Source organism: Perca fluviatilis, chromosome 3, assembly GCF_010015445.1.
Source record: "Perca fluviatilis chromosome 3, GENO_Pfluv_1.0, whole genome shotgun sequence".
Classification (NCBI taxonomy): domain Eukaryota; kingdom Metazoa; phylum Chordata; class Actinopteri; order Perciformes; family Percidae; genus Perca; species Perca fluviatilis.
The window spans coordinates 32,872,372-32,898,934 of NC_053114.1; the positions used below are offsets into that span (position 1 = coordinate 32,872,372).

The 26,563-nt window shown below is 41.1% G+C and overlaps 3 protein-coding genes across 4 annotated transcripts in view; 2 read left to right on the forward strand and 1 right to left on the reverse strand.

Annotated features, from left to right (window-relative positions):
- nfatc3a (nuclear factor of activated T cells 3a) overlaps nucleotides 1-13,498 on the reverse strand; it is a 68,273-nt gene extending 54,775 nt beyond the window's left edge. Inside the window, exon 1 of one of the 2 annotated variants that reach the window (XM_039795007.1) lies at nucleotides 13,093-13,498. In XM_039795007.1, coding sequence (XP_039650941.1) covers nucleotides 13,093-13,183 — 91 coding nt within the window. In that variant the 5' untranslated portion in view covers nucleotides 13,184-13,498. Of the gene's footprint in view, nucleotides 1-5,464; nucleotides 5,584-13,092 lie in introns of those variants that run through there. The other variant, XM_039795006.1, reaches the window with a different exon arrangement.
- A 5,593-nt stretch (nucleotides 13,499-19,091) lies between these two features.
- ddx28 (DEAD (Asp-Glu-Ala-Asp) box polypeptide 28) lies at nucleotides 19,092-21,900 on the forward strand. The gene has a single exon (XM_039796001.1). It carries the CDS (start codon nucleotides 19,314-19,316, stop codon nucleotides 21,012-21,014), a length of 1,701 nt encoding a protein of 566 aa, XP_039651935.1. The 5' UTR covers nucleotides 19,092-19,313; the 3' UTR covers nucleotides 21,015-21,900.
- A 3,255-nt stretch (nucleotides 21,901-25,155) lies between these two features.
- Nucleotides 25,156-26,563, forward strand: part of LOC120555771 (talin-2) — a 97,713-nt gene continuing 96,305 nt past the window's right edge. The window contains exon 1 of the mRNA XM_039794822.1: nucleotides 25,156-25,326. The gene's annotated coding sequence lies outside the window, so the exon portion shown is untranslated. The remainder of the gene's footprint in view (nucleotides 25,327-26,563) is intronic.

Below are 26,563 nucleotides of genomic sequence, written 5' to 3' on the forward strand. Positions count from 1 at the left end.
TTGCCATGTCTGTGGCCGGTGTGTGCAGCTCAGGTGGGACGCAGACACTTGTCGCTCGCTCTGTACTCCCTGTACTGAACCACTCTCTCTCGGAGTTGCTTTTTTGGGACGAACATTCAGGAAATGATAGCCAGGCCTGAAGCCACCCGTAAAGCCTCAGAGCAGCTGGGCTCTTATCTCGGCCCGCAGCAGCAGTCGGGGTGCCGCCAGCGGGTTCGGCAGCGCCGTTAGTCCATCAGGGATAGGACTGCCACTTGCCATTCCGGACCTGCTCACCCATTCCCATCTCAGGGGCAGCACCACCAACAACCCCCTTATTTTACGTGCTTGCTGTGGTGCTAACAATTTAGTCATTCAGACAGTCAGACTTAATGAATAAACAAACCTCAATTTGATACCAATATCAATGGAATACTTCATTTGAAATAAGACACCACAGGCGTGTAGTAGCCATACATTCAAACGTTTTGGTGGCATCTTGACACGCTGCCAACTGCCAACTCCATCAAATACACCGTGCTTGACTTTACCAGGGAAGTTTCGATACTACTTGGTTCTGGGTTATTTCGCTTGATACCTTATATATCCAGCACTATACCTTGATTAATCCATGAAATAATAATTACAATTTCATTCAACAATAACCCCTTTTTCAAGAGGTCTTAAAAACCTTTTTAGAATTGAACATTTTATTTGACATTTTTAATAATTTGGTTGATATAGATATTTGCAGTGATTCCCAATAGAGCTCACAAAAGCAAATTAAATTCCTTCCCCGTGGATTTTCCAGGAACTCTGCGGCTGGCTTGTCGCCTACATTTCTAAACACAGTGTCTGACGCACATGCACATACGTATTGTAAGACTTGGCCTACACCTGTGGTTCTAAACCTTGCTGACTGGCTTCGTGCCAAACCTACAGATGATCCCTGTGAATGTGGTGTCTGTGTACATAAAATTCAGTGAGAGTGAGCGAGAGAAAAATCCAAACATAGAAGGGAAATTCTCGATGCTCGATTTATTAATAGTTATGAGGTACATTGCACATATATAGCAGAATCCTGAGGTATGGGTCTCAGTTTAATCTGACATCTGTAGAGCCGTGTTACAGTCTTGTCCTGTAATGTAATGTTAGGGTAATATCAAAAAGCCTTCCTGTGCCGTCACAGCAGACTCACCAGTAAGCAGAGGCTTAACAATGGCAGCCTAAGCCAATGTTAACATATGCCGGCAGCTAAATTAAGCTCCTAATTAACAATCTCATGCCGAGATAACATTATGGGATAAACAGAGAGTGCCAAGTAACCACCTCAACTAAATACCCACCAATGCATGAAGATCCTTTTCAAACACATCCCTAATTGCCTTTAGAGTACATTGATTTGGTACGGTAAAAAAGATACCAGGAAAGATTAATACTTGTATTTTAATCATAATAATAAGCTTTATTTAAATGGCATTTAGTGCTTTACAAACACCAGATTATGCACGACATGTCTTTCACATAAGGTTTAATCGAGGTATTTAACAGATGTGAGCAAACCTAGTCTCTATCGACGACCAAAACCAAACTAGAGACACATCACTGATGGCAACAAAGCTTTCCATAAGGTTGATTAAAATGTTGTGTTTCACCATCCACTGTATCAAGAGCTTATTCCAACAAAAAATAAAACCAAATGCAATAGCAACTATATAGTGCTAGATAATTATTTGGGCAATCACTGATGTATCTGGCATTTACTGGCCTAGTAAAAAGCCTCATCTTTGCCGTATCCGTGAGTGTATTTATTAGTAACCAGGTTTGCGAGAAACCAGGGGCCCGTTTCAGAAAGCAGGTTTAGTGAAAACTCTGAATTTGTTAACCTGAGATGAGGGAAACTCTGGGTTTTCTGTTTCAGAAAGCGGGGTTAATCAAACATGAGCGAGAGGGGTAACTCCAGCCCGTTTCAGAAAGAGAGGTAACTTAACCTCAGAGTCAGTTGCTATGGTAACTGAGCCTGTGAACCTAACCTGGTCGGGAGCAGGTTGTCTTCAATAAACCTCGAGTTTCTCTCAGTCTCCTCCCTCTGACACAGCACTCTTTCATTTCCTCATTCATTCATTCAGTCTGTATCAGGCGCATTTTAGCGCAGTTTATCTGCATGAATAAAAAATACAGGGTTGGTTTATTAACTGTGTTAGGCAGACTATAAAACGTTTTTTTTCTCAAAACATGGCATGTCCTTTTGCCGACGATCCTGTTGATGAAGAAGCTTTATTACTTCGCAGTATTACTATAGATGCATTTTCATTTCCAGATACTAGCCTACCTATTTGAGCGGTATGGTTTTTCTTCCCAGTCTATCAGTTATGTAGCCTACATCAACTCAGAGTTCAGGGTTAGACTCAGAGTTTGTTAAACCTTCTTCCTCAAACGGGCCCCTGGTTTTCTTAATTGGGATAAAACAATATGGGAACCCTGGTCAACACAGATAGATTTCTGCTGGGATGAACTTGAGTTTTCAGCCAAACCCAATTACCTAGAACCTAGAAACTTGAAACTTTCTAGTTTTTTTCATACATGTATTGCATGACAAAGCCCAGAACACAAATTATTCCTTGTGGATTTAAAATAATGTAGTCATTTCCTCCAGCTCACTTCTAAAATTCAGACACACGCACAAATGAAGGAAAAAACTAAAGAGCCTGTCCTCTCACTTGCAACATATAGCCTACCACAAATGTATTTAAAAAAAGAAATGCCAGCCTTAGTTAAAAAAAATAAGGTAGGTAGGGGGTATGGGAGACATCTGGTAACCAGGTTTTTGAGTAACCAGGTTTACCCCCCCCCCCCTTTAACTTGGCTTCTCCCAATGACCGGGTTTCTTGTGTGCATGTAAGCAAACAATGTGTCAGACAGTTCATGTATGTGTTGGTTTTCAGTGGAGCAGGAGAGCTGCAGTGCATCAGATGACTGGCCTCTAAGGCGAACACAAGCCGCTTGATGGCCTGCAATAACCCAGGGCAGATAACATCAGAGAGGCTACTGCCAGCAGGGGTGACATTTAAACAATCTGTCAGGGCTGACTGTGCATGTGCCTAAAAAAGTCAGCCAGGGGGTTGAGAGAGAGAGAGAGAGAGAGAGAGAGAGAGAGAGAGAGAGAGAGAGAGAGAAAGAGCGAGAGAACAAGGAATAGAACAAGGGAGAGGGCCAGACAGGGAAACAGAGCTTTTGTGTGCCTTTATGTGTGAGAGGTAAAGAGAGAAAGCGCGAGAGACGGAGTGTCTGAGAGAGAAATACAGAGCGGAGAGAGACAAGAGAGAGAAGAGTTGACATTTACACACTGCGGGTCTTAGTAGTGAGACTACTGTATATACACACCACTGATAAATGCATAAGTGTGTCAACCAATACCCCCAAACCAAGTTCATGACATACTGTACAGATTATTATACTATATACTGTATACACTATGTTCCTGGAATATCCATGCAGCAACAAAGTAATGCCAGTCATAGAAATAAGCATATATAGGACAGATTGTTTTGAATGCACCTATGTACACCTTTCTTATCTCCACATGTCAACAATGGCCACCCCGACCTCCTGGCCTTGACCTACCTTCACACAGATTAGTTAAACAACTGTACCAGCAGAACCACTTCCCATCATCTGTGTTGCTTGTGCAACAAGGGAATGGATGATGAGGATAGGGTGAGGTGGTAAAAAGAAATGCAGTGTCCTCATGTAAAGGGTCCATCTGCTCTGCTTGGGGGAGAGTCCCATTACAGTCTTGTTACTCTTTATGGTGTTTGTAATCAGGCCAACACAAAACAAGAGAAAAAAAACTAACAGGAAATAATCAAGGAAAAAACAGGAAGACAGCAATTCCCCCTCCAGAATCATAAATGGAATATGTCCAGAAAAGAAACTACGCTTAAAGCAGGAAAACCCTTCCTTTCCATCTTTTTCACAGCTCTGCAAGTTCATACATGTTTAAAAAAAGGCCCAATTTATTTTTTACTCTCTTGAGCACAATGTGCATAAAGTGATCAGCAGTTCATATCGTTAAAACCTCTATACACAATTGGTGTGCCCTTTTCGGCCAGCTGTCAAAATCCACATGGTCCACATTCCAATTGTGACCCATGTAGTAGGGTCCACTCAAACACATAGGCCCCCACTGAAATGTGTGCCATCGCCCCCTTCAAAAATCGAACTGGTAAATCACAAGTTTAAAAGTGACGACTGAAATCACTTATTTTAATTATCTCATGTGTCCCATCTAAAACCTCATTCATTTTCAATAAAGGGAACCATAACAATCACTGTTCCTTGATAACTTATTTTAGAATGTGTGAATATGTGTCTCACCTGGTCATTGGACACATAACGGGAGCGGGACAAGAAAAACTGCATGGAGTAGAGGTGCCAATACCAAGCCTGACTGAAATAAGGCATTGAGGGTAGCCGTAAATAAAATGGGATTCAAACCAACTTAATCCCTGCATAGCAAACCACACCTTATAGTAAAAGGGGACCAGAGAAAGAAAAAAAAGAAAAATGAAAGCATATGCAGGAGTTCGACAGCTTTCTTTCTGCCGTAATGCAGCCTCTGACATGTTGATACAGCGCAGCCAGCGGTAGCTTCAGTTACACTAAATTTAAACTAGACAGATGCCACACATAGTTACTCATGCCTCGCCCCAGGAAACAAACGTCTCATTCATCACACTAGGTGCTGGGATGCCTTCAGTTCAGTAGGGTCAGGGGGCATCCACATGGTGATTCAGCCCCACATGGGGACCTCATGCGTGACTGTCTGATCTTTGACCTCTCCGTCTTTTACATTTTCATAGTTTTAGAACCTGCAGGTCCATAAACTTCCCTAAAGCCTTCATTCTCAAACATTTACAAAGTCTATAGACATTGGCTTGTCTAACTGTCAAACACTCCACTGCCTATCTCTGTTGGTATGTTTTCCTCTCTTCTTTTATTTTATTTTTGATTAGTTTTTTTTATATAATTTGTGGTGAGTTTTGTTATAATTATATACACCTATGCATATTACTAAGTATCAACGTCCTAGATGTCTAACATCAACAAGCTACATACTTAAAATGACAAAAAAAGACTCAAGCTAACTGCACATTAGCAAAGTGGGAGTCAAGTGCAGTGCACACAATGTGAAACAATATCAGCGAACTTTTAAGTTGGACGTATTTTAATAGACTGTACTTTAGACTGGAGAGGAGACCTCTAACCAAATAGCCATATGTGTGTGTCAATGAAAAAAATGTATGTATTCTGTTGTTATGTTAAGGAAGGTTTATACAATTTCTAACTTCAGGAAAGCTTACTCCAATGCCCGCTGCTTGTCTGAGTGGTGGCTCCCACCCCTCAACATAAAAGTCTAAACAAACGTACACACACATACATACAAACACACCTGGCTAGAGTCTGGGAGTGCCCACACACTCACCTGGCGACGTGGCACACAGCATTCTTCCACTCCTCTCCTCGTTAAGATCACAAAGTGCTTGAGCAGTACAAAGTTGAAGGCTGTAGAAGTGCTGGGACGAGAGGGGTTCTCCTGCACTAAGTACAAACGAGTCACTAGAACCTGCCGCCTGCCCTCTGCCACTCTCTTTGGGAGCTCAAAATAGTCCACCATGAGAGCGATGTAATTTCAGTCTTTCCCACGACAAGGACTGAGAGGATCGTGCTCTTGGTTCAGAGAAGCAGAGCAATGACAACAACATAGACAAGGGGGCAACAATTCTTTCTCCACTAGCTGCTCTCAGTTTGATCATTTCATTACGCTAAAAATGTGCCTTGACATACCTTCAATCTAAGCATGACAAAGACAACCCCGCAGGTACTAGATATGTCACAGCATGTTAACAGGACAAAATCAAACCTGACTAGTCACTAAGAGGTTGTGGTGACTGCTGGCATCTGGAGATTTCATTAGCCAAGATCTGTCTCTCTGATATCACTGGTGGTCTGTCTCACATCCTGTGAAAGCAGTGAGAAAGGAAAGAAGCCTCAGTTGTCCTGGCGGCGGCTCTACAATGCTCTGTGCTGGTATGGTGGCGACCAACAAGCCCACAAATTCTTCCAATTTGTGAGATAAGTAAAAGCAAGGACAAAAACGTCAATGCATATGGAATATATACAAAAAGATAAGAGAAAGGTCTAGACAAGGAGAGTGGGTGAACACAAACGCTTTTCATCTTCCCCTTACCATCAGCTAGAGAGCAGTGAGCCCTCCTCTCCTTTCATTTCACCCTGCCATCTGAACCCCACATGGCATGTCTGGGCAGAAAGCCAGACACCTCCGCTATGGATGTACTACTCTGCCACCCATAAAGGGCACTTCTGCCCCCATGCTTCATACCACCTCAACACCCGATGAGGCCAATGCTCGTGACCCGCATAACCCTAACTCACCAAAACCTCATTTCTTCCACTCACGCAACCACTTCACCATAGACACTCTATCACACATGGAGTAAGTGGTACTTTAAGGGATGAGCCCAAATCAATGTTGTAAGATGGATTGTGTTATATATGAAACTACAATGAAAAACAGTGAAAGGGAAATATGTTCTATAATAAGCATGTACAACTAATCTTAGCCCGTTTGATACTATAGATGAAAGCAAGTGTGAGGCCACCGTCTATCAGTGCCGTTCGTTTCACAATGATAATTCGCTGTAAGCTACGAAGTGAATAGGTCTGGGACTGACGGCCGTTATGCATAAAGTTACTCAAAACACAACTGACTAAACCTCTTAACCTGTGGTTTCCCCTGCCTATGTAAATCTACGGGAGGCTGCCCAAGTGTTTTTTTTTTTTTTTTTAGCCTAAAATGACAAATTAAAAAAGAAAAAAGCGCTGAGCTCAACCATCACGGGCAAAAGTGCTGCAGAAAACAAGTGTAACAAAAGAACAAGAAATGGTGACATGATATTAATGGAAACAGCAGTAGAGTTCACACAATTACAAAAGACATGCCGTTTAGTTTTTCAAAGTGTACGTGCTTTGACGGGCACAAATGAAATTCCATGAACCTCCACTGTATTTAGGCGGTGGCAGAAGTTTCACAGGTGGATATCTCAAAACAAAATGATTTGTATGAATTGATACTTTATTATTATTAGAATTATTGCTAACTAACATGCTAGTTAACATTAGTAATTAAACCTAAACAGCTAATGTAAGTCGAAACTGCCTGCGAGCTTCTCCTGTACTATACGGTAATTCCTCTACTGTGCGACAGTAAGTCACTTGGTTATGACACAATCGTTAGCCTATTTTTACAAAAACGTCTGCTACGGAGCCATAACGTGAGGTACAAGGTAATGGAGCCTTTTATACATTGTCTTGTTTCTTTAGAAATAAACAATGGACAAATAGAGTCTTTAAATGCTTCAGATGTAAAGTTATTCGCTGTCAAAGTGGCGCAAAAATGTATGCTAGTCAGTGGAATGCTAACGGGAGGTGATCTCTTTGTAGCGTCAAAATGGCGCCATAGGAGGTCCGAGTTCTAAAGCGAAGCTTACCCTCTTGCGTGTTCCAACCGAACCAGGAAAAAAAATGCCTCTGCATTCATTGGATAGACCTCCAACCAATCAGAGCAACGGAACTCAACTCAACTGTCAACAGAACTCAACACTGTGTATCGTCTCCATAGCAACCACTCTTTGCACAATGCATTCATTCTAACTTCCGACTTTTAGACTTTTTTGAAGCTGGATATATCATTTGTTTCTTGTAAATATAAATGTGGATAACGTTAGTGATAGTGACATGCTCGCTACAGTTGCATTTCTAGAGATGGATCTCTCTCCAGTCTCTCTCTATGTCTCTCCACCATATAACGCTCTCTCTCTCCAGTCTCTCTCTATCTTGCTCCACCATATAACGCTCTCTCTCTCCAGTCTCTCTCTATCTCGCTCCACCATATAACGCTACCGTGCTTTCGGGCAGTTGTTGAGACTCCTCTGCTGAGGATTTTAAAATGAATGCGCTGTCGATATCGTCTGTAACAGACGCGATGGTGGAATCTACACATCTCAATTCTCCAGCGGCAGCCACCTGTTGTAAACAAATTAAACCCAAGCGTTCTTTGGTGACGTGGTTGATTCTGTTACTGTTGATCATCTGTCCGACAATCTGATTGGTCCGAACAGATCCTGTTCGGGCAATAATTGCTTCTCAACGGAGCGACTCCAGACCGAACTTCCCGACCTCGAATTTTGTGGGCGGGGCTAAGTTCGGCTGGCATCCAGGCACACACTACTATTGGCCAGGCGTCCATGCTTACTCAAGGTAACGTTACCTGATTTGTTCAGGTCCTATCCCCTGACCAATCGGCTATCCTAACCTTAACCACTCGAGGTCAATGCCTAACCCCAACCAATCGAGTGGCTATTGGCATGGCCATAGTAGGGGAAAAAATGTGGCATGCCGCTCCGACTCCACTTACATTGTTGTTGTTTTTTAATGAGCTGGCAAATTGTGGATTGTGGGTGATTTGGGAGTGCGAAGGATACACACATGCATCCTTGGAAATTTTCTGAACAAAGGACTCAGTCCTTGGTGGAATTCGGAGGATCTTTGACATTGACTCTGTGTTTCTTTCAGATTTCTTTCAGTGACTTTTGACAGATCCTATCTCACTCTAGTTACGCTGATTTACAGAGGGACTTGTTCTTCTTTTCAGCTGGCACTGTACATAATCAGAAGAAAACCCTCACAGTAAGCTTGCTCAATACCTCTGAATAGTCAGCAATAGCAAATAGCCAGTAACAGTGGAATATTTTACCTCAAAGAGGTTTCTTGAGCAACAAGAAAACACTCTTTAATAAAAAAACTCTTTTTAATCACATTCACATAAGCAAGTGGAAACGCTGAAAGACAGCAAGAAAATTGACAGCTGGGCTGAGAGTAAACGTGTGCAGGAAGCCAACATCAGAGGAGTCAGCGCCATTAAAGAATGGGATGAACAGAAAATATGTAAAACAAACATGTAGAGATTTGTTATGAACATGAGCAACCAGCTTCCATAACAGCAGCACCTTTTTAGAAAGTTAAGTACACCACTGTGACATATTGTAACTGCTAAAAAGAGGTATAGAAATGTGGCACTGATGTTTCATTTTTACTTGAGACGTTCCCTCTCCTTTTTTCACGACATCACAACCCAGTTCAAGCAACATTCAACAATAAGAAGCTCAGCGTTAGAGTTAAAACACGTCAGATATTCACAAGTCCTCCAGGATAACAAAAACAAGCCCTGACTTGATCCCTGCCTTCATAGAAGGAGAACAACTCAAGAGTGTGCAACTCCCTGTTACTCTGGCTGTGTGATCCTGTATTACACTTCAGTTATTAATTTGGACAAGCGCCCCCCTTTTGGGCCAACTCATACAGTCCAGACCAGATTAAAACCACTTGCACAGTGGTGCTTTTATTCCTACACTTATTCCAACTGCAGTTTTTCCCCTCGCGCCATCTCCAAATCAAACTTCTTTTTTAATCGAAGGAAAAATTGATTTAAGATTGCCCAAGCCAAACCTTCATGGAGTCACTACTTTCCCAGAGTTTTGTGAAAAGGACAGCCGAAGAATTCACATGTTCCAATGGTTTAGGCCCAAAGACAGAAACCAATGAAGAAGCTAAATTTAGTATACGGTTGATGCTATGACTAACGCAGATGACATTATTCAATTTATTTGTGGGTTTAAATCCAGCTTTGTTATATCTTATATCACTCAGCCTTTGTACAATGTATACTATCTAACTATCACACCTATATTATCACATTTTAAATGATTAGACAACCCAAATCTGAAAAGGCAGCAGCTTCTGTCATTCTCAGGGGGTAATTTAGGATGTTGTATAAATGTTTGCCGATATCAGATAAGGGATCCAAGGCCACCTCTGCCACTTTCAAACTCTTTGATTTCACTGCAACACCGCCGAGTCTAGTTTCAACCAAGGACGTTTTTGTCTGCAATTGTGATGGTTGATGCAGTCATCTGCAATCAGGGTTAAAATTGAACTTTTTCCATCATTTGTGGTGAGTGAAGCAAATCTACCAGCCACTTAAAGATTTGACCAGCATTTGGCTCATGAATGGTGCTAATTTTGAACCCTGTCTGCAATCCATACTTCATGAGTACCTGTCCTGATTTATTAGTTAACACTGCATCTTTTTCAAGTGTCTGCAATCATTAAAGAAACTGTAACCGCCCAGAGCTCCGGTTCCTGTTGGTATCTTACGGACTTGTGGCTTCTACAGACGCATTTACTATTGTTTCCCATACTCTCATAGCTCGTGGTAGGTCTACCTTGGATGGTTTCGACATTATGGCTAACAATCAAAATCCTCAATTCAGAATATGAATTCACTTACGGAACTACAATGTTGAGCTCTACTGTCATTTATTATGTAGTTATTCTGTTGCCTCAAGTGACAAATAAATATGAAAAGTTTTAAATCTGCTCCTGTCACAATACGTATCAACTTTACCTAATTCGCATTTTGCTAGACATTACGCTTGAACAGCAACTGCCTAGTGCGGCCAAAATGACAACACACATACACCTGTAATAAACAAGTTGATTCATCCACACATATCATACGATCACTATATCTGGAGTAATTTTGACCCATAATGTACTTTTAAACAATTCTGGAAGATACCAGGTAACTGACCGATATCCATCCCTACAAGCAACAACTTATTTTAACTTATTTTTATATGTCCACAAATACTTGTAATGTTCTATACTGCCAGAAACTAATGCAGTTAGTTTCTCCAAAACAGAAAGCATTAGTTTCTTTTCTCATTGTTAAATGGAAGCAATGAATTGATTGATTAATTAATTAATTAATTTCTTCATTTATTAATTGATCAAATAAAAAACATAAAAAAGGAATAATGTTCTTGACACTGTTTGACAACATAACACGTATTGCATACCTGCTTGTTCCCTCACTTTACTGCATCTATAAAGCACTTTGAGTGAGTGAAATATTTAAATCCATCCCAACCTGGTCTTGTGTATCACATTCCATGTAATTCAGTCTGAAATATCTGGAATCTTTGGAAGCCTTGATTCAAATTTCAAAACTGTTTGTGATGACAGATCTGTCACACATTCTGTGATGTTTGCATACCCAAGGTTATACAGTTTAGTTTTTAAATGTTTTCCGAAACTTAATCCACAATATCAAGCCCAAGCAAATAAAGACATTAATTCGCTTTATGCAGTTCTTCACAATCAAGCTTCTGCTGATAGCTTACTTTGTTTCTATCAATAAACTAATACAATTATAATCATCTGTCATAAATACTTATGAACCCAGGTACTGCTTAATGTATTTTATTCTCTCTTCTCTGCTGGGACATTAGTTTCCAAGATAGCCTTATAGAAGAAAAATACTTTATTATCATTTGAGTTGTATCCTTTTTCTTAGGCATTCTCATCTTAGTAGGATGGAGAGAGAGAAAGCAGTGTCATGCGGCAAATGTCCTCATCTAGATTCAAACCCAAGGCATCTCATTTAGCATGGTATACACCTGAGATCACTGATCCACCAGGAAAATTACTATTTCGAAGTTCTTGGTATTGTTATATTGTTTGACGCACTTTGAATCTACGCAATATATATGGCTTATCTATAGTTTGAACTTGAAAAGCACATTACTAAACACAGCCTATGAGGGTGAGAGAAGACGGTTTATAACAGGTTCAGTATATCAATTTTGTTTTTGTTTTTTTAAGTTTTTAAAGTGAAGGTTCCCTGCTACTGAAAGTGTGAAGCATTTTAGACCAGGGATCTTCAACAGGGGGTCCGGGGCCCCTAGGGGGTCCTCAGAGTCAATGTAGGAGGGGGGGGGGGGCTCCAAATTATTGTTATTTTTTGAAAGTTTTTTTTAAAAATTAAAAAATCTTAACAACATATTATTAACAAATATAAATCCCCACTGCACTGGCCTATAGGTAAGGTAGTCACTAAGGTAGCCATCCACAGATACAATTAATCCTAAGGATTCACTGTGCCACATGCATATTTAACATTAAAACATGATTTATAAAATCATGCCAACAATTATTAGGCTATTTTAATAGCTTGGTATTCTACGCAAAAAAGGTATGTATAAAGGCTTAAGGCCACCCTACATGTTATTGTAGGCCCAGTCTAATATGCAACTTAATTTTATACAATATATGTAGTAGGTGGTCCGTGCCTAAAAAACGTTGAAGACCCCTGGTTTAGACGATGTATCACATCGCCCAGCACTAGAGCCTATTTCAAAACATTGGTGCCTTCTGTCTTTACATTTACAAATATCAACAATAACTAATAATTTAGTTTTTTTCTAAATTAAATGAATACATTTTATTACTATACTATTACAGAAAAGACTAGGTTTACAGTGAAATAGCACCGTTGACATGGTTATTAAAACATTACAACAGCATCTGTCCTACTTTTCACTTATTTTGTGAACAAGTGAATAAAGGTTTTGACAACATTAGCATGTGCTACTTTGCAGAAATGTGCCTCAGCGACATTCAAACTGGTCCCTCCTTCAGCCATACTTCATTTACACCATACCAACCTAACCAACTGTTGCAGTCTCTGTTGCAATCTCTTTTAAAATCGTTTAAAAATCGACAAGCTATCTGTTGCAGGCATTACAAATTTGAACTGGATTTACAGTTAAATTAGCATAACGTTATAGCAATAACTGAACTCGTGCTAATGTCAAGCTAATGACAGCTGGTGTTGTGGACATTAGCTGGGCGACCACGAAGGAACGGACGCGTGATATTTGAATATCTCCATTTCTCCAAAAAAAAAAAAAACTAAATAAAAAAAAAAACTCTTACTAGAGTCGGTTCCTCTTTACAGAGCACACAGTATCGACATTGCGATCGAAAGCTGCCGGGCTAAATTAAACCAGCAGTAACTTAACGTTAGTTAGGTTTGGTGAGTAACTTATGTTAACGTTACAGCATAATGTGCCGTTAAGTTTACTAACAATATAACGTTACAGTTTGAACCCAAGGGGGAAACCCACTGACCTGCGGGGCCTAACGGCTGCTGCTGCCCGTCCTCTCCGAAAATCAGTCTGAAGTCCAGCTCCTCATTCCCGGGGCAGTTTGCAGTCGTCATCGGGTTTGACAGCTCGGGTTTTAACGTTACCCCGCCACTCGACCGTCGACTGCTGGAGCAATTTATGCTCTCCTAAAATGTCACATTTACCGACCGCAACGACGCCGAACTTTAACTTTTGTTCTTTTAACTCATGGCCATGCACCGACCCGCGCTTTCCCCTCGTTTGACAAATCCAAAATACAAGTCGTTGGCGTCTCTTCCTCTGGCAGATAACTAGCGAAACGATGGCTTCAACTTCAGAGAAAGTCGTCTGCCCGCTCTGCCTCTCCTTCTCCTTCTCGCGGTTTCTCTCTGTCTGCCGACCTAACGTTAGTCAATAACAAAGACGCGCTTTTCTCTGTCAGTGTTTAATGTTAGCGATAAAACCGATGAATTGTCCGTGTAATTGTCCAGTACCCACTTTCTCTCTATCTCTCTCCTCCTGTCTGTTTCTCTATCGCTCTCTCTGGAGCTCCTATCCCAACTTTTACTAACCCCGCGTGACAAGGCTGTTCCAGTGGTGACGTCAGCAGACACAACACAACACACAGCGCACGCACGCACGCACGCACGCACGCACACACACACACACACACACACACACACACACACACACACGTACAGATACAGTTACTCGGCTATAGAGTTAATAAACAAGTTATGGGTAGGCCTATAGTATATTGTTTTTTTGAAGGTGCAGGGTGACATTTTGGTTCTTGGAAAACAAAATAATAAATACATAGGAAACATTTTACCTAAATCATAACTATTTAATATGCGTTGATTATGTTTTATCACTGTGTTAATGTAATAATTTGCTGTTGTTGCAAAACAAAGTGTACAAACATTTGAATCTATTCATTTAGCAAACCCTTTGACCTTGCATCAACCAGGTCTTACAGCCACTTTGCTCTATTTAATTGGCTCTCTATTCTCTTTCAATCCCCCCCCCCCAATTAGATTACATCCGATTGCGCCTGGCCCTCAAACCTACCTCTTTGCATGGTTCCAATCCAAGCCAGGATTGGTAAGTCTAATGACACAATGCACTTTCTACCTTTAGATCCATCCAGCCTGTCAGCACGGGAGCCCAATCATTTCTACTCAGCCAATTAAGGCTTGTGAATGGGGCTGGGCTGTAGGTAGGTAAGAATAGACATCTTCATTATAGCTTTTTGGATTTTTTATGGTTATAGATGGCACAGCCATAGCACATCAAGATAGGTGCCACTGGAAAAATCTAAAAAGTGATCTGCCACTTTTATCCCTGATTCTACAGGCTTGAGAGGAGCGATTTGCACAGTATTTTACAGTAAAGAGATATACCCACACTGTACACCGGGCTACTCCTTACACTTGCATTTAAAATAGGCACTTTGTTAAATGGAACTCTAACATGGCAAGCTAATGATTAGTTTTGCTTCTTGTGCATATTCAGTACTCATTCCTACTCTGAGGGATTCCTTTTGTGTCATTGGTTTATTTATATCACAATGCAATTCTTAGTATTTCTTACCAGAGATAGGGTGGCAAGAGTACATCTGTGGCTATAATTAAGCAATAGTAAATCCTTTTGTATACAGGCTGTTTCACTCCCTTCAACCTCTCTATCTCTAGCCAACCCTGGATTGGATAGGTTAATGTCCTCAGGTTAATCTTTATTAGGTAAGCAAAACAGAGGTTAATACACTCTAAAGCTTTAATGTGTTGCTGCTTTGATGACTTTTTTTGCCTGACAACTTGTGTATTAGTATTAAATTATTCCTGGTTTCCTAAACTTAGATTAGATTAGATTAGATTTTTTTTTTATTGATCCCAAAAAAATGGGAAATAATGGTGTTGCAGCAGCAAAAATATCAGACACACAGCACACATACAGAGTATACATAAAATAATAGGAAACAATATACATTAAATAATAATTGAATAATAATTGAATACTACACTAAACTTGCATTATTGGCAGCATGTACTGTGGTGTTCTAATTCTTGTTGTGATGTGATTCCTACTATTCACACACGTGTGCACACACACACACACACACACACACGCACACACACACAAATACACCTTCAAGACTGATCAAGAATATCTGCCTCTGTGAAGCAAGTTTTTAATGTTCACCCAAGGTTAACACTGACAAACACAGTAATAAAACTTTTATTATGTGCCTTACTGCTGTATTTGCTCTACCTATCATATTTTGGGCTTTTAAGATCAATTTGCAATAAAAGAAACAAATGAGTACATGTATATTCTTTGTGTAAAAAACAAATTACATTTGTATGTTTTTTTTTTATATTCAAGCTAAACATGCATGGTGGCAAGAAAAAAGCACCAAAGATCATTCATTATATTGCTGAAAGTAACTTTTGTAAGAGCACATTTTAGTGTCAGTCCATCCTCAACACAAATTGCATGTGCAGTTTCTTATTTTTTGACACAGCCACACACTTCATACCTATGCTAGATGCATGTGGGCGTTGAGACAGTCGCTCAGCTTACAAATGCATTTGAAAGCATCAATAACACATTTCCTGTGGTCTTTATTTCCAAGCAAAAGCACAAAGGTTTAACACTTGTTGACTTCTATGCCACCTTCTGAAGCAATTCTCTCCCAACAGACATTTGTTCTTCTTACAGGGTGGGGGTGTTATTACAATCAAAGTTCCGAATATACACCAAAGCTGTTACATTTTTAGTTTCCTCTCTAAACTTCATACAATTTAACAGTATCGTGCCATTTTAGACTGCTCCCAGACATCTAGTGGTCTGATTGAAAAGTACAAAAATGTTCTTCTCAACAGGTGTATACCGTAGTTGCTTGACTTGAAAAGTAATACATAAGTAATATTGCTTGTGTCAACACCTAAAATAAGAAGCTATTTTAAGGACTACTTTGAGCAACACTTACTGACAGTTAGTCACCCATGATTATTGCGTAAATCAGTAATGTCATGCCTAAGTACCAACTAATTCCAGTCTGGATTCAGTTATACTCTCAATAGAGGTGAGTATATCAATCATCATAACCAAGGCTTCTATAGGACTGACTTACGATGGATCAGAGAAGCAAAACAAATGAACTGGAATATCATCCTGAGCTGGGATTCTTTCCCTGTTTTACCCAAACAACAAGTCAATACCTTATCAAAAAACGGAAAAGTAAAGAATAAAAGTAAAACTACTGACTCAAGAATGTTCCTTAAAAAATGTGCAAGTACATTAAAGATTTAGCTTTTCCAATTACAATAAGTGCCACATCTGCTCATAAAAGAAAGGAGGACATGAGGTTTTAGCTGTAATGAATCCAAATGATTCTTAATTCACTGACTGTATGTTCACCTTTAAGTATAGTATTATTATAATTAAATTGAATTATAAAGGGATCATCATATTGTTACGTGGCGGTCACATTACTTGACTGAATTTTCTCCTGTGCAGCAGTCGTGTCTCCAGACCCACCGGAGTCTGATTCAGGTTACCGGCGTATTTTATCTCCGCAGACCTTTGAAGGGAGAAGATAAAGAAAACAAATTGTGTGGGTGGCTGAAGATGTGGTTTATGATATTATGTTCTTGTAAAGAAAGTTATGAAGGGGAAAAAAACAGCATCTGCCCCCACACTGGTCCTGCTTGAAAGGTGTCACTCTTTCAAGGATTGTGGTTTGCACACACTGCAGAAATGCAACGCAGCACCTTGGCAACATGCGGGATGTTCACTAAATGTCAACAAATTGCACACAATCCTGTATCAGAATGTCAGCTGATAAGGAATTTAAGGTGCACTTATGCAATTACATTGTTCTGTAGATACAATCCTATTTAAATAGATTCTCCAACATTTGAAAAGTAAAAAAAGCTGTAATTTATTTGTTATTTTATGTCTTAAAAATATTAATTTTATGATGTCAGTATGTTAATAATGCAACAGGGTGGAATAGTGAAAAATAATAGTTTGCAGAATAATTAATCAATATAACAATAACAATATGCTTTATTCCCCTAGAAACCATGTGAAAGAAATATTGTAGACTTGGAAGACAGTAGAAAAACTTGCCATCACAGCTCTAAACAGGATTTCAGGTGACTTAAAATAGTGCTTGTGGATTTTTGCTGCCCTCTTTTGTTCAGTCTGTGAAACTGAATATTGACTTGGTGTGATGAGTGAGTTGGACTGTTGCCTCCCATCAGGCAATTACAAGCCCAGGGTCTGGACATAAAAGCCTTTACACTCATTTAAATGTTTACTTTGCAGTGATAAGGTTAATTTAACAAAGATGTTAATATATTTGTTAACATTTGTTATATATTATAAGTAACAGTGTATGCCAAACTCAGTTCTTTCTTCCTTAGGAGGCAGTGATCTAAATTCATAGGGATTTCAGCATTGGTTTGTCTGACACGTGACGGATTCTATTACTGAAAGTGTGTGTGATGTCCTGAAGCTACAATAAATCAATCAGTGAGCTGATTCATTCAGCACATGGGAAGGTTAGCTGATATACAATACATGTGACAGCAGCACTGATGCAGATTGCAGCTGTTTTCTATGTTGGGTATTAATGCAATTGTCCTTTGCACAAAATAATACGATTGGCAGATAAAATATGTGAATCAAAATGAATGAATGAAAACATTCCTAGCGGGCAACTGGCGAGAGACAGGGCCAAACAGTAGAGGCTTATGTATTTTTGTTCTCAAGTATGGTATATTAATGAGATTTTTTTGTACTTGGCGAAGGTTGTCAGGCACCTCAGGGATGCAATCCTAGTGTTTCTGTGTTTGGTTGATGTATTTGCTTCCTAAGAAGGGGATCAGCCCACTTCCAGGTATGAATGTGTAACTGTGTGAATGTGACAGGTGGTCGTTGCAAATGAGAAGTTGTTCTCAATCGAATTACCTGGATAAATAAAGGTTAAATAATAATTAAAAAAAATAAACAACTAACGTCAGCATTTAAAGAAAAAGAAATAGCATCAAGTGATTTTGCATGCCTGGTTAGATTAGTCTCCGTTTTATTAGTTTACACTCAGTGTAAAGCAGCAACACAAGATGATCACCCTAAGAACCCTGTTACGGGCACATGAATTATGCCTTTAAGTATAAGTGTAGACATTACTATGTTGATACACTTGAAAAGATGAATAAGTCGTTTACCAATAATTAGATACAATGTGGATCTGCTTTCTTTGGCAATATCCCAGATGAATATAGATGTGTTACAGTACCTAGGCTTGGTCTTTTCTGAAGAGGATTGACCAGAGCTCAGAGTCATGTGGACAGCTATCGACAGTCACTGTTGTGTCAATGACAGTGCTCTTTCTCACCATTCTATAATCTATCACAATCTCCGGCATTAATACTGCAGGCAGTGCTAATTCACTATCAGTGATCAGCCGATGGAGTTATCATTAGAACAGGCATGCAACAGAATGAACACAGTGATCAGGCTGGAAAAGAACACTTGTCCGGGGATGGTCGATTGGTTTTCTGTTCAAAACTACATATTTTTACTACATTTCTTTAATGCCGTATATTTATATAGAAATAATTATAGCCTACATTGTGAACTTAACAATATTATTAACCAAATATTATATACATATATATGTGATCTATGTGATCGGATTTCGTCTGTGTAATCCCATTATTGTGTAATTGTGTGATTATTAGGCATATTTTGTTAACAAAAAGGCTCTCACAACTTTATGTTTGCAGCATTTATGATAGGCCTATGTTTATTTAATTTGTTTAATTAATTTATTCACAATTATTGTTTATATAATTGTCGTGGATTCTTGGATTTTAAATTTTTTTTTCCATTGATGTTTATAGTTTTATATTTGTTTTTGTTGCCGATTTTGAATAAATTGCGAAAACAAGATTCACTGACGTTGCGTTTCTCAAATACGTCATCAATCCACATCCTCTTGACATCATCAACACTCGCCAATAAAGCATGGCGCTACCGCTGTCAAATGAAGCAGGACGATAACAGATTGACTGTGTTTTTGAACATTCAGCGTGACTTTTAAAGCTTTCCGGTGCACAAAACTGGCCTCGCCTTCTTGGTCCAGTCCTTTGTTTGCGATTTAATCCTTGTCGGCTGATCTTAGCAGGTATAGCGAGCCAGCTCAACACCAAAATGCACTCTGTGAAGGTCGGCTATTTAGCTTCGGCTGCGTGGCGAGCTCTCTGCTCGAGTGGACTTTACTGTGGTGACTTTATTAAAGTGTCCGCCTGCTGTCGTGTTCATTGTGCTGTCAGTCAGACTCGCTTTTGCCGAACAGCAGCCACGCCAGAAGAGACAGTCATCCGCATTCCTCGCTACATGCAGAAGCACATTGAAAGTGCAAAACAGACTCGAGGCAAAAACAAGATCAACACCATCAAAGCCGGCAAGCTCCTGATTCAGAGCAAGGATCCTGATCTGAACCAGTCGGCGGGATATACTCTTGGGAAGTTCGAGCAGCCCAATCTCTGCTCCAAAGGGTGGAAACATAACAAGTCATTTGGTGACTATTTCACCATCAACAACACCCAGACCGTTGCACCTTTCGTTGTTGATAACCAGAACGAGGATGCTGAACAGAAAGCATCGCCGACGTTTAGTAACCTCCATATCTGCAAGGAGCTGGTGGAAGCTTTGGACAAGATCCACATTACCCATCCCACCACTGTGCAGCTGCAGACCATCCCAAAGGCCCTGAAAGGTCACAACGTTCTCTGTGCTGCGGAGACGGGCAGTGGCAAAACGCTGACTTACCTCCTGCCTATTGTTCACAGGCTGCAAGCGGAGAAGAAGTCGGAGATGTACGCTGGGAGCGCACGCAAGATCTGCGCTGTGGTTCTTGTGCCTTCCAGAGAGCTAGCTGAGCAAGTGGCGGCCGTGTCCAGGACTCTGTGTGCTCCATTTGGCCTACTGGCCAGGACTGTGGGTGGCGGGCGGGGTGTAGGACACATCAAGGCGGTCGTCAAGAAGGATCATCCGGATATTTTAGTGGCCACACCGGGCGCTCTGGTCAAGGCCCTGCGGAGACGCTTCGTGGACTTGAGTGAGCTGAGCTTCTTTGTGGTGGACGAGGCTGACACCATGTTCGACCCCAGCTTCTCTGACATGCTGGAGAACATCCTGCTCCACGCCAACATTGCTAGCGATCCCAAGGAAACCCAAGGCCCAGGCCGTAAAGCCCAGCTGCTGGTGGTGGGGGCCACCTTCCCTGGGGGTGTCGGGGAAGTGCTCAGCCAGGTGACAGACCTTGGCAGCATGGTGGTGATCAAGAGCAAGATGCTGCACTTCCTCATGCCACACGTCAAGCAGACGTTTCTGAAGGTGAAGGGCGCTGACAAGATCCTGGAGCTCCACCAAGCCCTGAAGCTTCTCCAACAGGAAAAAGGAGGGGGTGCGGCTCTGGTGTTCTGCAACAAGTCCCCCACCGTCAACTGGATGGGGTACTCGCTGGACGAGATGGGGGTGCGGCACGCACGGCTGCAAGGGGAGATGCCTGCTGCTGTGCGTTCGGGAATCTTCCACTCCTTCCAGAAGGGCCTGGTCGATGTGCTGATATGCACAGACGTTGCTTCACGTGGCCTGGACACATCCCGGGTGCGCTTGGTTGTCAACTATGACTGCCCGGAATCCCACACAGACTACATCCACAGGGCAGGGAGAGTGGGGAGGGCAGGAGGGGTGGAGGATGGGGAGGTGCTCAGCTTTGTCACTCATCCATGGGATGTGGAGCTGGTGCAAAATATTGAGACAGCTGCACGTAGGAGAAGTAGTTTGCCAGGGATGGAATCTGATATACGTGAGCCAAAACCCAAAGTAGTAGAGGCAGAGGAGTAGAAGTGTTGTTTTTTTTTTAAAAGCTTCTGGTGGGACATGTTACTACGTACGTGTTGTGTTGGGATGACAAACTCTAAATGTACAAAACATTGTCAGCAGAAATGGTAAGCCAGATTTGTTCGAAACAGAATTAAAGTAGGCTGTTTTTCTTTGGCCAGTATGACTAAAGAAGTAAGAATTAATTAAATTGCCAACTTTATGGTTGATCGTACAGAGGATGGAAATTCTACTAAAATGTGTGAATTTTGTTTTACCCTACTTTCAGTGTTTCCTCTATGGTGATTTGACTGTAGTGGCCCCCCACGGCAACATTTCTGCCCCCCACGGTACCAGAAATAGGGCTGCATTGTTAGAGTGCAAGTCGGAGAATAGCGCGGACACACAAGGATAACTAGCCAGTTGAGATCGTGTGTGTACGTCCTTGAGAACTGTAAGTCGTATAATAACTTATGTTGTCAGTTCATTTAAGCCTGGTCTTGCAAATTTAAATTAAGTTAACTGGTAATTTTCGTTTCATTCAAACATTCCTAACTGGGATAAAGTGAAAGGGAGATTAATGAAAGTGACAAAATCATTGTTTTGCCGAGCTACAACCTGAAATAGCTTAGTTCTGGTGTAAGTTCTTACTTCTGATATTTAAAAGCACTAACATAAAGCATGATGTTAATGGGAATATGGAAGTGTGCTCTGTCTAAATTTTAATGTTTCCATAGTGTCAACATTTTTTCGTTAAGGCCTATATTTCCTGATGTAAATGTGCAGATTAATCTGCTCAGCAGTTGCTTATTTAGACTTAATATACATATTACAATATTTCAATCAACTGATGCTGTATTTTTGTAAAAAAATGCTTGAACTTTAAAGTAAAAATGTATTGCATATTCTTCTCGCTTTTTAATTTATTTTTCTAGCAAAAACAGGATTTTCTTCAGCCTAACTCTTGTCAAAAGGTGTCATGGCCATGTTGTGGCATCTGTTGGATGCAAAAATCTTTACGTGCAAAAATGACATCTTCTCCTCTTAAATAGGGAAAAATAAATTGACCTGGTTTGTGAGTGTAGAGTAATTTTCAGTGAAACTGCAACATAATAATGTGATGTGGGTAACTCGTCATTGAAGAAGACATTGCTGTAGATGTCAAATCCAACCTGTTGGCTTTTTCACCACACCTAACCAAATACCATCCAGGGTATGGTATTAACATAAGCTACAGTACAGACCATTGCAACAAAGCACTCTGAATAACAAGAAAAATACATTTACTTTTATCTGTTTCTTACAACCTTTTGAAGAGTTTTTAAGATAAGTCTTACATTGATTGATATTGTCATGTGGACAAATCCTAAATTCTCTGGAGATCCGTTCTTAAAGTGTTCATATTATGCTTTTTGGCTTTTTCCCTTTCCTTTTATTGTTATATATCTTTTTGTTGTGCATGTAATAGGTTTACAAAGTGAAAAAGCCCAAAGTCCACCCCAAAGGGACTTACCATCTCCAACAGAAAACCCTCTTCACAAACTGCTCCAAACAGCTCTATTGTAGTCCAGCCTTTACTTCCGCGACGAACGTTCGTCACTTTGTAACGCACGTTATAATGCTCGCCTAGCTGCTAGCGTGGCACACCCAAATACTCTGCTTCTGACTGGCTAGCAGTGCTGACCTAGGTACTGCGCATGTGCGCCTCCCAACAAAGATTGAACAGAAGTGAGATACCTCACTCTGTAGCTAAAACAGAGAGCTCAACACACAGGGTGAAAAGAGGAGCTGTAGCAATGTGCAGTACAACAAGAAATATGGTGTTTTTTTGAAAATTAAACTATGTAAACCTCTAAATACAATTATGAACCTGAAAATGAACATAATATGAGCACTTTAACACAATTTCAAGAAGTTGTATGTATTTCTTCTGTAATATGTACTGCATGTGTTTAGCCATCAGGTGGTGGCATTTGTCTGATTTCATCTTATGTACATTAGCTGCACAGGTGGTGGGTCAAAACCCAAAACATGCATGCAGATTTTGGTGCTCGATACAATGAACTTGGCACATGCTCACTAACTTATTGGAAACAGCCACTAGCCCATCACTAGTTTCTGAAAGGTTTTGTGGATTCCAGTAACTTTTTCATTTATACAGTACAGAAACACTTGATCAAGCTACAGCAGTAATCATTAATCTCCAGGCAAGTTGAACAGAGGCCAAAGACTGACATCTCTACTGTTGATGTGGTAGGTCCACTGTACTTGAAAGGATCTCCCCCCCCTTCCACGCCTGTGGGTGCCTGTTGAAAGGAAACCGCAAAAGTCAACACAAAAAAATGCCAGAGTAAAGAAAGTCTTTGGGATCTTATTTCAAAGGTAACAACTTTTCCTGTAACCCTGATTTTCTTTTTTTTTTGGTTCAATAGGTGTTGTTTTAAACAACTTTTTTTTTTAGTTTTTACATGAATTATGGACAGATGACATACCTGATGATTGATTATTAAGTGTTTGTTGAAGTATAGAGATTATAGAAGCAGGCAGACGGACAGACGTGTTAATGGCTCTGACCGTAACAAGGGGCTTCCATCAGAATGTCTGGAATCTAGCTGAGATTGTCCTGCTCCAGCTCAGGTCAACACCCCCCCCCCTTAGGTTCACATTTCACCCAACTGTACCCTGACAACAAGGACCCCGTGTCCACTTATAGCATGTGGAGCAAATGCCTCCAATCCCTCACTTTATATTTTTGTCCTGCCTCACCTCAACGGACCCCCACAAAAATAATAAACTATCAAATGTCCCACTTCCAGGTAGTTGCTGGGCCCCGCATTAAGTATTTCATGGCTAAAATAATTTTAGATCATAGCTCTTAGCCTTAAAGGGCCACTCCACAGATTTCACACATGATCCGTTTACATACATGGAATACTTTTGCAGCCTGCATGGGAAAACAGTTGTTTAATGTCTTTTGTGGCTCTGTGGGTGGTTTATCAAGTTTGGAAAAATTACCTGATGAGGTCATAGTGATGTCATCAGGGTTATCTCAGCTTGAGTTTTGAGATGACAAATTCATAACGGGAAGACTGTGTTACAAACAGGGGGCGTGGAGTTTGAAAGATGTGGGCATTTTCCAGGAACACAGATCCAAGATGCTAGAGAACTGAATCATGGGAAATGTAGGGTCCTGAGTTTTTGGAGCTTGACCCAGGGATAAAAATCAGGACGTCTTAGCCTCTTGGTTTGCTCTTTTTGCCCCCGCCACCACTCGCAAATGTGTTCCTTGACTTGGATGTTTGACCTTTACTGTGTATATTGATGTATGTGTAGAGTTTGACGCTCAAAGGCTTTGTATCTCAGGTTAAAGTGTAAGTACAAAAATGATTTTGTAACATTACAAATAGTTTAGCAGCCACTCGTGGTCCTAAGATTTTAGTCATTTTGAACTAGTTAATTTAACTTTTCTGTGGAAAAAACATATCAGGCACTATATAGTATTTTTATATGAGCTAAAAAATCTCAGGAGGGGATCTTTAATCTGTCTCTCACAAGTCCCCCACCATTCTGGAAGTTCAGTAAGTAGTCTACTAAATTGCTGGAGTACCACTTAAGATGCTCTTGGAAAATGGGATCCTGATTTGTTGGACAAAGCCAGGGAAAAGGATAAAGTTGGCTGGTTTGAGGTCACAGGTTATCTCACCACCCAGCCTACAGTAAAACAAACACGAGTAGCCTATATCTGAGCAGGTGGTGATGTTTGCATGCCGTTCAAAGGGAGTTCTTCTTTCTTTCTTTTTTGGCTTTAAACCAATACTCATTTATTTATTACCTATAACATGATAGTCTGGTGCCAACCAATAATAATAGCCTAATAAAAATGTCTCATTGAATCATTACTAATGAAAAACATATAGGCCTACAAGTGAGGTAATTGCTCTTAAAGGTATCCTCAACATCACACAATAGGCTACCCTAAATAGGCTATTTTTCAGTTATAAATCTCTTTATAAATATCACTTAATTTAGCCCCATTTGTAGTCTCCGTGGGCAACTGGGGTGTATAGGTGGACTACAAAGTGTTTGGGCCATTAATAATGACGCATTTCCTCTTTGCCCCACCGTAGGATCCCCCCCTCCTCCTCCCCATTTACACACACTCACTCACACACACACGCACGCACACAGACACAGTGCCGCTGCTGATACACTGTCCAGCCACTTGGAAAATTCCCTCAACGCGGAGGATATTGTACTGCTGAGCAGCGGGGCTGTCGGCTAATGTGCATCTTCTCAGGGCTGACTTGCTCGAAATGCCCCAGTAGAGGATCTGAAGGTAGGTACACAACGCTGTAATCGGCTTATTGTGCTGGCCATCTCCCCCCGCAGCAGACCTAGAGATCCGTCTGACCTTCTCTTCTCTCCGACCAAAGCTTTAGAATAAAACCCGCACGCTGTGTGCGAGCCCGGCGTTGAGTCCCAGCCGGCTGGAAGGGATCCTCTCTGTGTGACTGCGTTACATGTCGCTTTCTCCGGCGTTTTGAATGGATCGGTGCTATAGCCTAAGTTGTGTTTCAGAGGCTGCGACGCTCATTTAAATCAACGAAACTTGTGGAGCCTTAAAATTGCCGACTTGTGCAGTGGCATCGGTTTGGTTTGGGCGACTTCACAGAAAGCTGGGCTGCTGCATGGGGAGGTCACCCGGTGAGGATTTCTTTTGGCAAAGCTGGTTATTTTTGTTATTTTTGAAGCCGTAGGATTCAGAGTGTGGACAACGGAGGTGTGTGTGTGTGTGTGTGTGTGTGTGTGTGTGTGTGTGTGTGTGTGTGTGTGTGTGTGTGTGTGTGTGTGTGTGTGTGCGCGCGCGTCTGTGCGCGCGTGTGCGCCGAGTCAAAGAGGCACCGAGAGTTCACACAGGGGGCTGGTAACATTGCACTGACCAGGGGAAACCAGCCTCCGCCATGTTAAGTTACTATCACATCCAAGCCGCCACTAACGCCACAGTTTGTAACTTTTTTTTGTTTTTAATAATACACGTCGTCAATAATGCCATATCTGACGCGCGCACATTGAAGGGCAGCGGCAGCCACCTGTGTAGGCTACAGCGCGTGGCTGCTGCTGTCCTGCGTGTTATTAAAGAAGCAGCTCGTGAGAGGAGAACCCACACATTTTAGCTTCACCACAGCAGCTTGCAGGGGAACCCATGTTATCAGCCGTGGGCGTTTTTTCCAGCATGTTTTTTTTTTTCACCGCTAGGTGCATGTGGTTGCTACGGTCAAGGTGACAATGAGAGCAGCATTAGAAGGGGGGGAATACATGTAAAACGGACATGTAGAATATATGACTTCTCTGCAGCAGCAGCTATCCTTCCAGGTTATATTGCATATATGCATTGTGGGGATGGCTGCCAGTGTCTGCTTAGCTGCCACACCCCTTCATAGAAAGACAAGGCTCTGATGGTCTGCCATTCACACAAGTAGCCTAATACCAATCAAATGCTATATCTATTATTTTTTTTGCAGGGGATCTCATGTTTTCCAATGTGTACTATTTGCATTTGTGTCTTCCTTCTC